Genomic DNA, 14,784 nt, shown 5'->3' with positions numbered 1-14,784 from the left:
GAAAACAGAGGAAACTGGGGAGGCAGTCGAAAATTTGAAGAATAAAGAATACGTATAATATCAGGCCCATTACTTGCCCGGCGTCACAAGCAGTTGGCGTTGATTCCCCCCCAAGACTTTGACTGGCTTTTAATTCTTTTTCTTTTTTCGATTGGATTGGATTGGGTTGGGTTTGGGTTTGGGCACGGCACAAAGCAAAATGAGGAAAGTTATTGAGTCGCGGCGAAATATAGCAGCGCATTTCCATTATTTTCATTCGTAGCCAGACTTGGCCAGTGCTCCATCTCCAGCTCCGGCTCCTGCTCCGGCTCCTGCTCCGGCTCCTGCTCCTGCATCCCAGAACCTGCCGCCTGCTCCTGCAGCGAATGCCCCTCCTGGACATTGTTTGCCTTTTCGCTTGGCTCGAGTGCAGCTCTTGACAATGTCGCAGCCCAGTCGAGCTGAAGGAGCGGAGAGAAAGCAGCTGTGAAGCTGGAAAATATCAACGTTTTCGGGGGCGGGAAACTCGTAGATTTCTGCGAGGTCGGTAGCCATAGCGACAACCTTCCACTGCCAGTGGCAGACGACATTTGGCGGGGAGCTCCGGAAGGCGGCTTTGAAGTGCTGGCCAAGTGCTCTTGAAGAGGGAACCAGCAAACAGTGCTATGGCCTGTCCTGTCCTGTCCTGTCCCACTGGCAAACGGCTTTTAGGAACCTTAAAGAGCCCACAGAACGTGTGGGTGGAACGCAGGTTGTGCGTTAGTTTTGAGTTTCTGGCCCGAGTGCCAAATGCCCGCAGAAAGGTTTAAACGCTGCAGAGTGTAAGGGTAAGCCCAAAGTAAGCAGCTTCCATAAATTTCGCTATACGAGAATTACCGAGAGGAGGAAAGTGTAGGAAAATGTAAGGAAAACAGAGCACAGAGCCCAGAGCCTGGCTGCAAGTCGCGTCAAACTTTTATCAGGAGCGCGAAACTTTTGTCTTACTTTATTGTCTGGCAGATGGCGTGGCAAAGTTGGCTCACTGCTTTTTTCAAAACTGATTAAGTTAAGCCGATCTGCAAGCGGGCAACATGATGGATTCCCCGAGAACGCATCAAACGGTGTCTGCATTACAAATCAGTGCCAGCGGTGAGGCGGCGGACCACCACCTCCTTGCAAATTGACCGCATATATAATGGGAATAATGCGGGAATAATGCGCAGTTATAATGGATAACCTGGCTTGATAAACCTGGCAGATAAAAACATCTTCTGCCGCCCCAAAGGGATGTTTCGCACTAAAGTATGCAGCACATGAGTTGTGGAGAAGGGGCGCTAAGAGTGGCTCTTTAATTAAAACAATGCACAGACATCGTCATTCGCATTTATGTGTCGCATTTTATGATTCGCAAGTCATGCCAAGGAACTGCGGGTATATGCACGATGTGGCATTGCCACGAACAAAAGAGCATATGACTTGGTCGAGCTCAGCAGACACATGTTCAAATTCTTATCGAGCTGGAATCATAATGTAAATCCAGCCGTGGAGCAATAGGTATCTGCACGTCGAGATCACGTGCTGCACTGCTCCGCTGTTCCGTAATTTCTGTTGCATGACGGAGCAGTTGCGAGGTGCTGGCTAAAGCAGGGGGCAGGGAGCAGGGGCATAAACCGAGCAGCTCCAGCAGCAGGCATCCTTCTGGAGCTGCATGAAGTTGTCATGTAACTATGCACGTTCCGGTGGGTTCCCGGGTGCTGTGAGTCTTGCGCATTTTTAATTTCAAAGCTGCCAAAACATGACGCAAATATTGACATTGACTGTAATGGAAAAATCATTCGCAACGGACTTGCTCCTCGCACCACAGAGGCAGCTTTGCCCAGGAAGACGCTATCCGTGTGGGGGGATTAGCTGAAGGATCAACGCACGGAAGCAGATTGTGGAGACTAGTTACAGGGAGTACATCGCAGCTCCAAGGTTCAGGAACTTGTTAGTCCCGATCAGGTGGATACTCATGTTGTGACAATAATGCGTAGCAGGTGCACAAGAAAATGGAATCTGGATCTTCATCTTGGCAGCGAACAGCTCAGTAGACTGCAAATCAATTTGCCGTTCGGTTTCTCCTCCATGACCAAAGTCGATGACTGGAAGTAAAGATATGGAGAGCGTTGGAGCGCTGCAACCAACGATATCCAGCGTATTTTGGGGGAGCTCTTGGCGTGGGGGAGTGCTGGATTGCCGGAGTGGGTAGCACCAGATAGCAGATAAGTGTCAGCTCTGCCAGACTGTGGGACGACTGCAGGAGGAGGCACGCGCCACGCCGGGGAAGGGGGGAAGTTGGGAAGATGGGAAGATGGGTATTTTCATTCATTTTTTCGGGGAACGAGGGCGGCAACAATATTTTATGGAGTGTTTTCCTGAGTGGCTCTGCTGTATTCCTCCGCTCCGCTCCGCTCTGCCGTGCTCTTGTTCTCCTCAAGCGGCTGCCGCTTTGTTGACTATAAATAACAATGGAATCATGACTCCAAATTAAACGTTGCAGGGGGAAAAGGGAGCGGGGGAAGGGCCACTGCGATAAGGCCAGGGAGCAGGAGGCTGTTTGCCCAAGAAGTTGAACGAAGCGCAAGGAACGGAAAAGTATATGTACATACATGTATGTATACAGAGAAAACAAATGCAGTAGAGGAAGTGGCCGAAATCCCAAAGGGGGTGGACTTTGTTTGAGTTGTGGCTCATTCTGAGGTGTATCAACAAATTGCCCGAGAAGGGCAACGAATTAGTTCTCCGGAAAGATTCCCGATACTCTGGGACTACACAAGTCACCGAATTCGCTTTCATGTGGTATATAATAGAGTGAGCTACTGCGCTTAATGCTCAATTTATATGGAGCATTTGCCAAAGTTCGTATACTCATATTCAAGACATTATTTCCTCGTCAGCCAGAGCCAGAGCCCTTCAACAGCAACAGCTTCTGCATTATAGGCAGATTAATCATCGTTACACTATTGGCTTGATAGAGGACACCCACTGGGATGACCCTTTCAGCCAGCCAGCCAGCCAAGTGACTCACTTCGCCCCTTCCGGCTCAGTCTGGCCATAATGGCGGAGTGTCGTTAGTCATCTGCTGAGTAGCAGAGTAGTGGAGAAGGAAACCCCACTTCGGCCGCCCAGCTCCACTTAATTGCGTCTGCTCATTTAGTCATAAAACCCGGATGCAAGCTTGGCCAGAGAACGGAGCAATACGGAGCGCCTGTTGGGGGAGCAGCTGCTCATTGCATGTGGATAGACGGAATGGAGGGACACACACACTCTCACTCCACTTTGGCGCAGCAAATTCAATTCAAATTTTATTCAAATACTCGCTTATTCATTCATCTTTTTATCGTCTTGAGCTCAGCTTTTGGAATTTATTTTATTGAGCACATTTTTCTGGCAGCTTCCACCCTGCCATTTGCCCATTTGCCCAGTTGCCCATTTCGAAAGCTCCTTCTCGAGGTCTTCGCTGTGCGGCATAATCCGATTGTGCGTAGGGGCAAATTATTGTCGGGGATTTCTGTGCTTCTCCTTTATAGTATTGCCTCAGAAGGGAACTTGCGGCAATATGTGCGATTTATGCTAAGTGGCAGACTCCGCACTACGAGTATTTGCGTTGGGGGCTATGCCCTGTGCAGCGGGCAATAAACGTGTCATTCTGCAGCAGAATAGAACTCCTAAATTTGCATTTTGTGACAGTTGCAGTTGCAGTTGCAGGCTGCCTTGTTAAAGTCTGTCGTTGAGGGTTGGACATTCGAAAGAAAGCCATTCGCAAGCAGTTATCTTGTGTCAGATATTTCGGGATTAAAACACATGGGTAAACAAATGGCATATGTATTTAAGTTAGAATCAAACTTGGATAGTGGGTGCTGTTTTGCTGTTCGAATGGCAGCTGTGTGTGAGGTGAGGGTGCTCCACAGCTTGCCGCATCACATAAAACAATCCCAAGCGCCCTCCCACTGCAGATCGCAAATCCTGCAACGAAAATGGCCAGGATTTGGCTGTCTGGCTGACGGGACGCAGATACCCATAGATTGGAAAGCAGCTGGGGCGTCTGCGAATCTAGCAAACGCATGTAGATAAAGTCAACTTACTGTCTCAGCGCCCGTTTTTACCGACTTCGATTTGTTCTTTGTTTGTTTTTGGGGCTCAAAGTTTCGCACGCCTAAATGCCGGCAATTCATTCGATTCGTTTTATGGCGAAAAGACTAGTAGAGATGGAGGAGCCGGGGAGCCGGGGAGCCGAGAAGCAGCCAAGTTTTCCGTGTCTGAACTTTGCTGTTTGGGCCATTAAACAAGACATTGCCAACGGTCCTTTGGCCTCGAGATTTCGTCTTAGCGGTTTAGGCGCAGCCCGATTTCATGGCTCAAGTTTCAGGAAACTTGCTCGCTTCTCTGTGATTTTCCCCTTTTTTATGCGTTTAAGATTTCAGCGCTTTACCAACTTCCACTTGCAGCTCGGGCGATAGTTTCCCTGCAAGTTTTTGGCCAGCCAGGATTTTATTCACCCGTATTTTTTTCCTTTGTTTTCCGCCACCCGAACTTGCATACACTTTTTCCAGCATTTGCACTTTGCATGTCCTTAACTCTTGTCTATTGTACTCCGCCTCCAACTCTTCGCATCCTCGAGCTGCTGCACATGGCGTATCCCATTACCAATAAGCAATCTCCTCCCAGCTGCTGGCTTGGCTCACTCCCTGACAGCCATAAACTTTGGTCCTATAGATAGACCAGAAAAGCTGGGCTTAAGCAACGGTGTGGGAGAGTTCCAGGCGCAGGACTGGCGGGGCTTTGACCGCTTTTAGAAGCAGCCTATTTTTGGCAGTCCGTCCACTTTTAACCGGACGGCCATCTAGTCACACGGACATGTGTTCACATGTATTGGCCATAAACCTGGCCCCTTTTTCCAGTCTAATCACATTTCAATGAATCAATTGACCCATTTGCGATGCACAATCTCAGCTGGCAACTAAAAATGCATTCGGAGGCGCCACTGATGTACTGGGAGGTAAGCCTTCTGCTAGGGAAGGGAATACAATGTGGCACCTTCTTGTTTTTCCTCGAGAAAAATCCCTCTGCTTCTATTGCCTCTGCCTTCTGCTCATCCGCCTTCCTTATCCCCATCGGTTGCTCCACTTCTTAACCCTGTGACCCTTTCCACCCAACAGCGAACACCCACCACCCTCCATCCTCCACCCTTCCATGGTTTCCGGCTTTGTTTAGGTGTCAGTGTGGTTTCCTGGCGTGCCAAATGAAGTTATTTCTTTCCTGTCTTCCTGCTGTTCTTCTGCCCCGTGTTCTCCGTGGCAGTTGCATTACTTGCAAATTGTTGTGTAACCATAAAAATACTTATTTCCTGGGGCGATGGCATGTGCCGGGCTCATTCCTTGGCCATTTCCACAAATACTGCCAGTGGCATTTTGCTATTTTCTGTGGAACTGCAGTCGGGTCGCCACCCTGCCATCTGCCCCTTAATTACACAAGTTCCTGGCAAGGCAATAGGTGCAGAGCAGGATGATCGAACGCCCTCTGCAGGTGTCCGTCCTAATGGTTTAATGTTGTATACTCGTATAATATAAGTAGAGAGTATCTGTCTCTTCCACCAGCAGCCGCTAATCCCTTGGGTGGCGTATATGTGTAGCTATTAGACCCTGTCCTGAACTTGGTCGGGACTTGGTGTGAATTTAATTTAATTTGGAAAAGTTTGCAACTCGAGTAACCGCTTTCCTTTCCCCTTGCCTCTTTTCAGGTGCGTGCCATGGAGCAGCGGCTGAGTGAGTGGCCCAAGCCACCACCCCAACAAGCTCAGCATCCGCATCCGCACTCACACTCGCATCCGCACCAGCCAATCCCCAGTCATCCGCAGGAGCAGCAGGCCAAGAACAACTGCTCGCCCAGCCATCAGACAGGTGGAGGTGCGGCAGCAGGAGCAGCAGGATCAGGCCAACCGCCCATCCAGGAAACTGAGAAGACCATCACGTCCCTGGAGATCCAAGTGGAGGAGCAGAGACAACTGCGACTGCACGACGCGCGACAAATCGAAGCCAAGGCGGCCAAGATCAAGGAGTGGGTAAACAACAAGCTCCGCGATCTCGAGGAGCAGAACCAGCTGCTGCGCGAGCAGAACGTCAAGTGCAATCAGCAGTTGGAGTTGCTCAAGAATCACATAGCCAATCAGTCCCAGCGGCACAGCATTGTAGGTCCAGTGCGGAACAGCCTGAGCCTAGACGTCCAGGATTTCACCGGGTCCGGTTCGAATCCTGAGCACCGCAGGAGAAGCGAAAGCCTAGATCCCCAGGAGATCATTGGCCGACCCTTGACCAGCTCATATCCCCATCACCAGCACAGGAGAAACCTTTCGATGGAGCCGCAGGAACTGGAACGCAATCTGGTGGCTGCGGTAGACGGGCTAACCCTGGCACCACTGTCCAGCATCTCCAGCAAAGCGCCCGGAGGAATCTCCACTGAGTCTGGGCAAGTTACCAGGCCCGACAGCTCCGATACAGATACTGCCCATGACTATGCAGAGATCTACACACCATCCTGCGAGAAGCTGCCCGCCTGGATGAAGAACAACCCGGCTCTCATGGCTAGTGGTGGCAATTCCAGTACCACCACAACCACCACCAGTGAGCTGGGTGTGCCACGGCCTCCGACGCCACCGCTGCATCGGTTTCCCAGCTGGGAGGCGAAGATCTACCAGGTGGCGAACGATGGGCTGGCAGGTGCGGGAACGGGAACGGGAACGGGAACAAGTACCGCGGAGAGTACGGCCAGCCAGGAGCCAGATATTCAGGACGGCATGGGCACCAATCTCTCCAATGGCCGGCGGCATGGTCACAGTCATGGATCAGGAACTGCAACCGGCACTGGAACCGGATCCGGATCCGGAACCGGAACCGGTGATGGACACGGTACCCTGGGCAGCACGCCGGGAACTCCGCTGCCACCGTCGCGGCAACAACAAACCGCCAGCGGCGGCTTCTGTGATATATCCGTGCCCGTCTACGCAACCGTAAAGGGCCGAGCCTCGCAAATCCGCTCGATGCCATTTACGGGCGATTCGAGCGACGACTCCAGTGACGGGGAGGACCATGCGGTTATGCTCACCCACCACTCGCACAACTCCTCGAGCACGGACAACACGGAGACCTCCACCTCCGGCAGCGCGTCGAGCCCCTCGAAGAGCCTGAAGACTTCCTCGAGCCTGAGTCCGGCCAAGCGAAGTGGTTCGGAGAGTCCCAAGAACGCGAAGGCGCGTGGTATGTGTCATCTTTGTTTCATTTATTGTTCTGCACAACCCTGTCGGGCGAAACGCCAGCGTAGTGTTGCCCCCATTAGAACGTGGCCCTCTGCTGGGCTGCGCAACCTTTGAGCTAACACAACTCGACGCACCAACACCAATTAACACATACATACCTGAAGTAGTAACTCTTAACCTCCCAGCTCCTTGCTTCCAAATCCCAAGTACCCTTTGAAATTATAGTCTTAGAAGTACTATGAAGTTCCTGCAGCTCGCCAGGAGCTCATCCCAATTTGATATCCCGTCCCGTATCCAGTTTATAGCTTGCCTGCTATTCTAGCTATCCCCTAGAAGACATCCCGAAATTATTGAAGAAACTAATTGTGCGTGTTCTAACAACTTGCGATTCTAACTACTTTTGCCATCAATCAACCATTGCCAACCGAATAACCAAATAACCGCCATCAACCCATCCACCGCAGTCCACACCCAATCACGCACACCCGCCACGCTCTCCAGCCACATTAACCAGCATCTCCAACTATCGCCACACCAACACCACCACCACCACACACTGTCCCACCAGAGTCATAGCCACCAGCTACCAGGGGCCTTCTCGGTGACGCCGTCGAGTGGACAGTTGAGTCTGCCACGCTACCACGCCCACGCCCATGCCCACGCCCAGGCCCACGCCCATGCCCTTCAGCCCGGCAACTTCCCCACCCCTCTCCAGCACATGCGAGGCACAGTAATTTCAGATCTCTCCTTTGAATCAGGCCTCTCGGATGACTATGCCTTGCCCCCCGACGCCGTATCAGAGTCCACGTGCATGGATGCCTCGATGCCATCGCTGCTTATGCGTCAGTCCTACGTGGATTCGCCCAGCAAGAAGATCGAGTCGCTGGAGAAGGTGAGTGAACTGCCCATGCCTAGAGTTCCATTGTGTGACCGCTCACTGCTTTTTAGATGGGTCACCTGGCGAAGCTTGGTGGCAAGTTGAAGACTTGGCGCAAGCGCTGGTTTGTTTTGAAGAACGGCTCGCTTAACTACTGGAAGAGTCAGCACGACGTGCAGCGAAAGCCACAGGGTCAAATCCAACTGGATGAGGTCTGTCGAATCAATCGTGCGGAGGGAGCCTCCACCTTCGAGATAGACACGGGCAAAAAGGTCTACTACCTCACCGCGGACTCGCACGCCACTATGGACGACTGGATCCGGGTGCTCCAAAACGTGCAACGAAGGAACGCCACCAAGCTGCTGCTCAGTCGCGACGACCAGAAGCCCACCGTGCAGGGCTGGGTGACCAAGGTGAAAAACGGCCATCCCAAGAAGTGCTGGTGCGTGCTGTTGGGCAAGATGTTTCTCTACTTCAAGGCTCCGGCCGAGACGGTAACTAACCACTCGATAGATAAATGTGTAATGGTTCAATAACCCTATTTTTCTTAACCCTAACAGAATCCCCTTGGCCAGATCAATATGCGAGATGCCCGAGTTGAGGAGGTAGAACACGTCTCTGACTCCGATTCCGAAGAGCGAGAGGACGCCGCCCAGGATCAGGCTAGACTCACAGTTGCCATCTATCCAGCGCACCAGGGACCAACCTACCTGATCCTCTCCGGCAAACCGGAGCGAGATAACTGGCTCTATCACCTAACTGTCGTGTCTGGCGGCGGCCCAAGTGCTGGCACACAGTACGAACAGCTTGTCCAGAAGCTCATGGAGACCGACGGCGATCCTAGTGAGTTTTGCATGCGTAGATGCCACTCACAACACATGGTAACCCTCAATACCTTCCAACTAATTTGCAGACTGTGTTCTGTGGCGCCATCCCATACTGCTGCACACCAAAGACACCATCACGGCCCCGCTTTCCTCTATGCACACGGAAACCATGCAGCCGGAGGCCATCAAGCTCTTCAAGGTGAGTGGGTCCTTCGTAAAGTGAGTGCAGCATTGTAATCCAATGAATATTTCCCACACCCACACACAGAGCATTCAGCTGTTTATGTCGGTGGCGGTGAACCAGCCGGGCATCGACTACCACGTGGTGCTCGCCCAGAATGCCCTGCAACATGCGTTGGATATGCCCGAGCTACAGACGGAAATGATCTGCATCCTGATCAAGCAGACCTCCCGCCACATGGGCCAGAAGCTCAGTGTCGGCGTCCAGGTAAACAAGAAGCTGGGCAAGCAAACGCGCGTAAGTTTTTCAGTTGCAAAGCTTCTTATGTCCTTCAAAAATCTTCCTTCCCTGATCCTGCATCCCCTTGGATATGTTTAGTTGAATGTCCTTGTTTTTTGGTGTAGATACTCCTCCCTAATTCCTCATTAACAACTTGCAATGCAATAACAGCCCAAGAGAGTCTCGCAAAGAGTGCCTCGAATAGGTATACTTTTAACCCAAAGTAGGTATTGCCAACCAAGAAAAAAAAGCTTTGCTTCAAGGAACCAGCTTACGAACGGTTTATTCAAGATATCATACCTAACCATATAGCATACTTAACAATATATCAAACATACATACCCAACACTAACAGCTAACAGTACCTCCTAGTCGTGCATGGTAAACTAAACCTAACTAATCTAATCTAGTCTCTTACTTTCCAGTAACTCGTTTGGTTTTGAGTTTTCCTTTAGTAGCTCAGACAACAAATTTCCCCCATAACTGTCAGAAATGTTTCTGTATGTACATATATATAGCTTTCAGTACGTTACCGTAAAACTTTCTATATCATCAAATGCGAAAGAGAACCAAACAGCTCATTGTATAAAGTATTTGCTGTAAATTTTACAAAACCAACATATGAGTACATGAACCACTAAACCACTAAAATCACTCAAAACTACTGATCAGACATAACCTCAATTACGCTGCCTTTCAATACCCTTTATACTTGCCGGTGATGGCGATTTAAGCTCTACTTGGTTTTGTGTTTCCTCAATGTTTATAAGGCTGTCATGATTTTCCTGCTTCTTCAACCATATAACCTTCAACCTTTTTAATTCGCTTTGGATGTGCTCTATGTCTGTGCCTTTGTGTCCTTTGTATCCTTCGCATTAAGCTTTTTGATCGAATATATCGAAGCAATACCGTTACACAACACTGTCAACAGAAAACAACAACATCAACCACAAAACAAATCAAAATCACCAAATTCACCAAAAACACCACCAATTAATGATGAGTAACAAATTGATCAGAAATGTTCTCTGGCTTCTTTTTTTCTCCATCTTTTTGTTGCATTGCGTTGCGTTTCGAACGTTGCGTTTCCGTTGAATGTGTATAATCGCGTATAATCGAATCGAACCGAACCTCAAATGAACAAAATGTCAAAACGTTTTTCAACACTGTACGAACGACCGACCCCGAAATTTACAGCAACTACTGTTGTGCGCCACCCAAAGCCTATTCACCTGTGATACCCAACAGGCGGGCCATGCCCAAGCCAACGGCAGTTCACCCACCTCCATACAGGTATGCGGGGAAATTTATGGTCTTTCTAACTTAACGTACCTTACAACACCACCTAACGGTCTACTTGCTGTACTGTAACATTCTTTGTTGTGCGAGTACAGTTGCGTTCAGTTTCCGTAGACACTTAGTTGTAACTTTCCTAACCTCACTTCTACTAACTCTACTACTAACTCTACTCGAACCCCCAATGCCGAATCGTATGCGAACTCATTTCTGAATGACACCTTTTTAGGCACCATCCGCCACGCCCATAATCGACTGCAAGAGCAACCCGCCCGTGTACAGCTTTGTCCAGGGCTGGCAGCTCCTGGCACTGGCCGTATCCCTCTTCGTGCCGCGTTCAAGCCGCCTCTTGTGGTACCTCAAGCTCCATCTGTCCCGGAATGCCGATACCAAAACCGAGACGGGCAAGTATGCCGCCTACTGTGAGCGTGCTCTGGAAAGGACCCTAAAGAATGGCGGGCGCGAGACGAAGCCTTCGCGGATGGAAGTGCTGTCGATTCTGCTGAAGAATCCCTACCACCACTCCTTGCCGCACGCCATCCCGGTGCATATGATGAACAGCACCTACCAGGTAAGAGTTTGAGTATTTGAATAGCCAAACAAGATCAGTTTCTCACAGTATTCTGTATTAAACCCACAGGTGGTTTCCTTCGATGGATCCACCACCATCGAGGAGTTCCAGGCCACTTTGGCTCACGAACTGGGCACAAGGGATGCAACCAACGGGTTTTGCCTGTTCAGCGACGATCCTATCGAGAAGGATCTGGAGCACTACCTGGAACCGCTGGCCAAGTTGTGCGACGTGATCAGCAAGTGGGAGACGGCGCTGCGGGAGAAGGGATCAGGCAAGTTCGAGAACTCTCGGGTGATTCAACTTAGCTACAAGAACCGTCTGTACTGGAAGCACACCATCAAGTGCGAGACAGATAAGGAGCGTTTGCTACTCTGCTATCAGACCAATTCCCAGATTGTCCAGGGCAGATTCCCCCTATCCAGAGAGCTGGCCTTGGAGCTGGCCTCGCTAATGTCTCAGATCGACATGGGCGACTATTCGCTCGAGAAGTCAAGGGATGTGGGTGTGGGCCTTAAGGGTCTGGACAAGTTCTATCCGTACCGCTATAGGGACGCCCTAGGTGCCGAGCAGCTGAAAGATGTGCAGGAGCTGCTCGTCTCCAAGTGGATGCTCCTCAAGGGCCGCTCGACCTTGGACTGTGTGCGCATTTACCTCACCTGCTGCCGGAAGTGGCCGTACTTCGGAGCTTGCTTGTTCCAGGCGAAGCCCAGACAGAATCCCGAATCCAACGCCGCCTCGGGAGCCACCCCGGTGGCCTGGTTGGCTGTCGCAGAAGATGCTCTTAATGTCCTCGAGCTGTCCACAATGGCTCCGGTCGCCAGGTATCCCTATAGCTCCGTTATGACCTTTGGAGGCTGCCAGGATGACTTCATGCTAGTGGTTTCCCACGATGACGGCGGAGGCTGTGAGCAAAAGCTACTCTTCGCAATGAGCAAGCCGAAAATATTGGAAATCACACTGCTGATAGCAGACTACATGAATGCCCTGGGACACACGGTGCCCGGCACTCCGCAGATGAACTCTCTCACCAGGAATGGATCGCATCGCTCACTGAGAACCTCCCAACGGCCGACCTTGGGTGGTGGCTCAGCGGTGGCCACCGGCTTCTCTACAAATGCCACCACAACGGCCCACAATACGCTCAACTCGCATGCGACACACACGCTTAACTCAAACCACTCGCACACGCTAAGCAGCTCCCATCACGCCGGCGGCGGAAGTCAACCGGGCACTCTGAGCTCGGGTCATCACCAGCACCACCATATCCAACAGCACCACCAGCCCGATATCCTGAAGAGCACGCCGGATCACCAGCGGATTAAATAGATCTGAGCACGATTACAGATCGAGGATTACAGAAAAGATAATCAAAAATGGAAGAGGAGCGAAGAGAGAGGAATGGGAGCCAGCGAGTTCCAGCTAGAGGATCACACATTGTACATAAACGTGGAAAATCACAGCTAAACAGACATATACAACTAACAGATACATATGCACCAGCCTAGTGGCTACCAGTATGAAACTAAAGATAGAACGATAGAAAGATATAAAGATAGACGGATAGCGATAGCGGTAGAAATACGACTTAGCCTAATCGGCCTGGGATGGACCTTCTTCTCCTTGCGCACCACTCACTAAAGTTATTTTCTAAGCTAACGACGGTACTCGTACTCTAAACCTACTTTGTAAACCGCAGCAGCAAGCATATATATATGTACATACATATATATATATATTATATATTATTTTTTTGAATAGTCCTAAGCCCAGCATACCCGAAAATGGATGCGGTATGTGAAGAAACGAAAACAGAACAAGAATCTCAACGTTTAGATTGTTCCTGTCCTATTTATTTGTATTTTTTTTTGTTAGTTTAAACCAACATACAAGCAACGGCAATGCAAAACACACCTATATGATATGAATTGATATGTTCGAGTGTTATTGCTCTTCGATGCTTTTTAATGAATCTCAATTTGTAATTGTCCCTCCATGCGCGAAACTGCCTTCTGAATTTGTAGATGTCGGAGCCAAGAACGAGAGAAATATAAATATACAAACGAAGCCAAAAAATGAAAACAAGCGAACTAGCATTAGCAGAAACCAATCGAGAAAAGCAAATATTTTTTAAAGAATTTTTGAGCCTAGTGCAGGCAGGACGGCTATCAACCAAGCATCCCCATCTATATCTATACCTAAATAGTTATAGTTATAGTTACGCCCCGCCCGACTTCTATGGTTTCCGCTTCAACTCAAATTTTATAGAGCACGTATTTAATTTTCGAACGCGTTTTAGCCAATTCAGTGTCAGAAATCACATGGGCAAATGCCACTCACCAGAGCTTCAGCAGAATACACGGAACCTAATACACGGAAATCAGAGAAGGCAACCCAACTCGGTAGATCATTACTTTGCCCAGTTTCGCTCCAGTTAGTTATGGCAGACTTTGTCACACAACCCCACAAAAGCATATGCATTCATATAGAGTTATAGAGGGAGCGTATATATGTATTCGGATTCGATATTTAACAAAATTATACACACCAAATTACGATATAGCAGTGTATATGGCAACAGCGCATTTTTTCCTAATTGTAAAGATTTGATATTACAAATTTATATGCGCCGAGACGCAACGAAAACGGAAATTTTGCGAGACGAGACGGGACGAGATGAGGTGAGAAGAGACGTGAGGATCGAGAAATTCATTGGGAAGAATCGTAATCGAAGGCTTGCAAGTGGATATAAACTATATAGGCGAATGTATCACATCACACTCAGTGAATCGAAATATATATAAAGGGAAATTAACGATTAAAACTAAACCAAAACCAGATGCCGTTTCTATCCTTCGGGCTTGGGTACACAGATTCACAGAGCACAGTTGTGTGTTCTCTTTATTAAACAACGTAATTGATTTATTTGCCTTAATTTTATACATATAAATTGCCTAAAACTGTTATTGTTTACTTTCATTTCTTTTCTTTTGTTTTGTTTTCTTTTCTTTTTCTTTGTTTTTTGCGGTGTTCTTGCAGTTTGTATCAATCACCCCGCCGGATTTGGATTCGGATTCGCTATGCAGTCAGTATCTATCGCATGGCGATCCATCTACAATCTAGACATTTATACACACACACATACACACACACGGATCGGCGTTCATAATTTACAGATTTGGGGTCGTCGTCGTCGCCCGACGTGGCTCAAAGGTCGTCTAAACTAAACCCGATTCGTATCAAATATTCAGAAAACCTGCGCAAACAAAGCGAGCGCAGAGCGAAATGAAATGTGAAATGTGAAATGGGAGTTAATAGTTAATGGAATCCCAGACCGTAAAAACGCAAAGGTAAGTTAATATTAGAAGTGAAACAAGCCTCGGTAGCGATGCGTATGCTGGTAGGGGTTTCGCTATTCACTTTTTCGCCTGCTTATGATTCATAAATGTATGGTGTGTGGCTGGTAGCGTGTGTGTTCGTTCTGGGGTACAGGTGTAGGGGTGT

At 49.2% G+C, this 14,784-nt stretch overlaps 1 protein-coding gene across 5 annotated transcripts in view; it reads left to right on the top strand.

The window, feature by feature from the left end:
* LOC122625246 (uncharacterized protein CG43867) overlaps positions 1-14,022 on the top strand; it is an 88,143-nt gene extending 74,121 nt beyond the window's left edge. The window contains exons 4-12 of one of the 5 annotated variants that reach the window (XM_043805261.1): positions 5,738-7,250; positions 8,008-8,141; positions 8,198-8,620; positions 8,687-8,969; positions 9,040-9,152; positions 9,222-9,401; positions 10,611-10,706; positions 10,939-11,280; positions 11,350-14,022. In XM_043805261.1, coding sequence (XP_043661196.1) covers positions 5,738-7,250; positions 8,008-8,141; positions 8,198-8,620; positions 8,687-8,969; positions 9,040-9,152; positions 9,222-9,401; positions 10,611-10,706; positions 10,939-11,280; positions 11,350-12,609 — 4,344 coding nt within the window. In that variant the 3' untranslated portion in view covers positions 12,610-14,022. Of the gene's footprint in view, positions 1-5,737; positions 7,251-7,713; positions 8,142-8,197; positions 8,621-8,686; positions 8,970-9,039; positions 9,153-9,221; positions 9,432-10,610; positions 10,707-10,938; positions 11,281-11,349 lie in introns of all 5 variants that reach the window. The other 4 variants (XM_043805266.1, XM_043805264.1, XM_043805263.1 and 1 more) reach the window with 4 other exon arrangements.
* The last annotated feature ends 762 nt before the right edge of the window (positions 14,023-14,784 follow it).

This window comes from Drosophila teissieri, chromosome X (genome assembly GCF_016746235.2).
Source record: "Drosophila teissieri strain GT53w chromosome X, Prin_Dtei_1.1, whole genome shotgun sequence".
NCBI lineage: Eukaryota > Metazoa > Arthropoda > Insecta > Diptera > Drosophilidae > Drosophila > Drosophila teissieri.
This window is presented reverse-complemented; position numbering and strand designations above follow the sequence as displayed.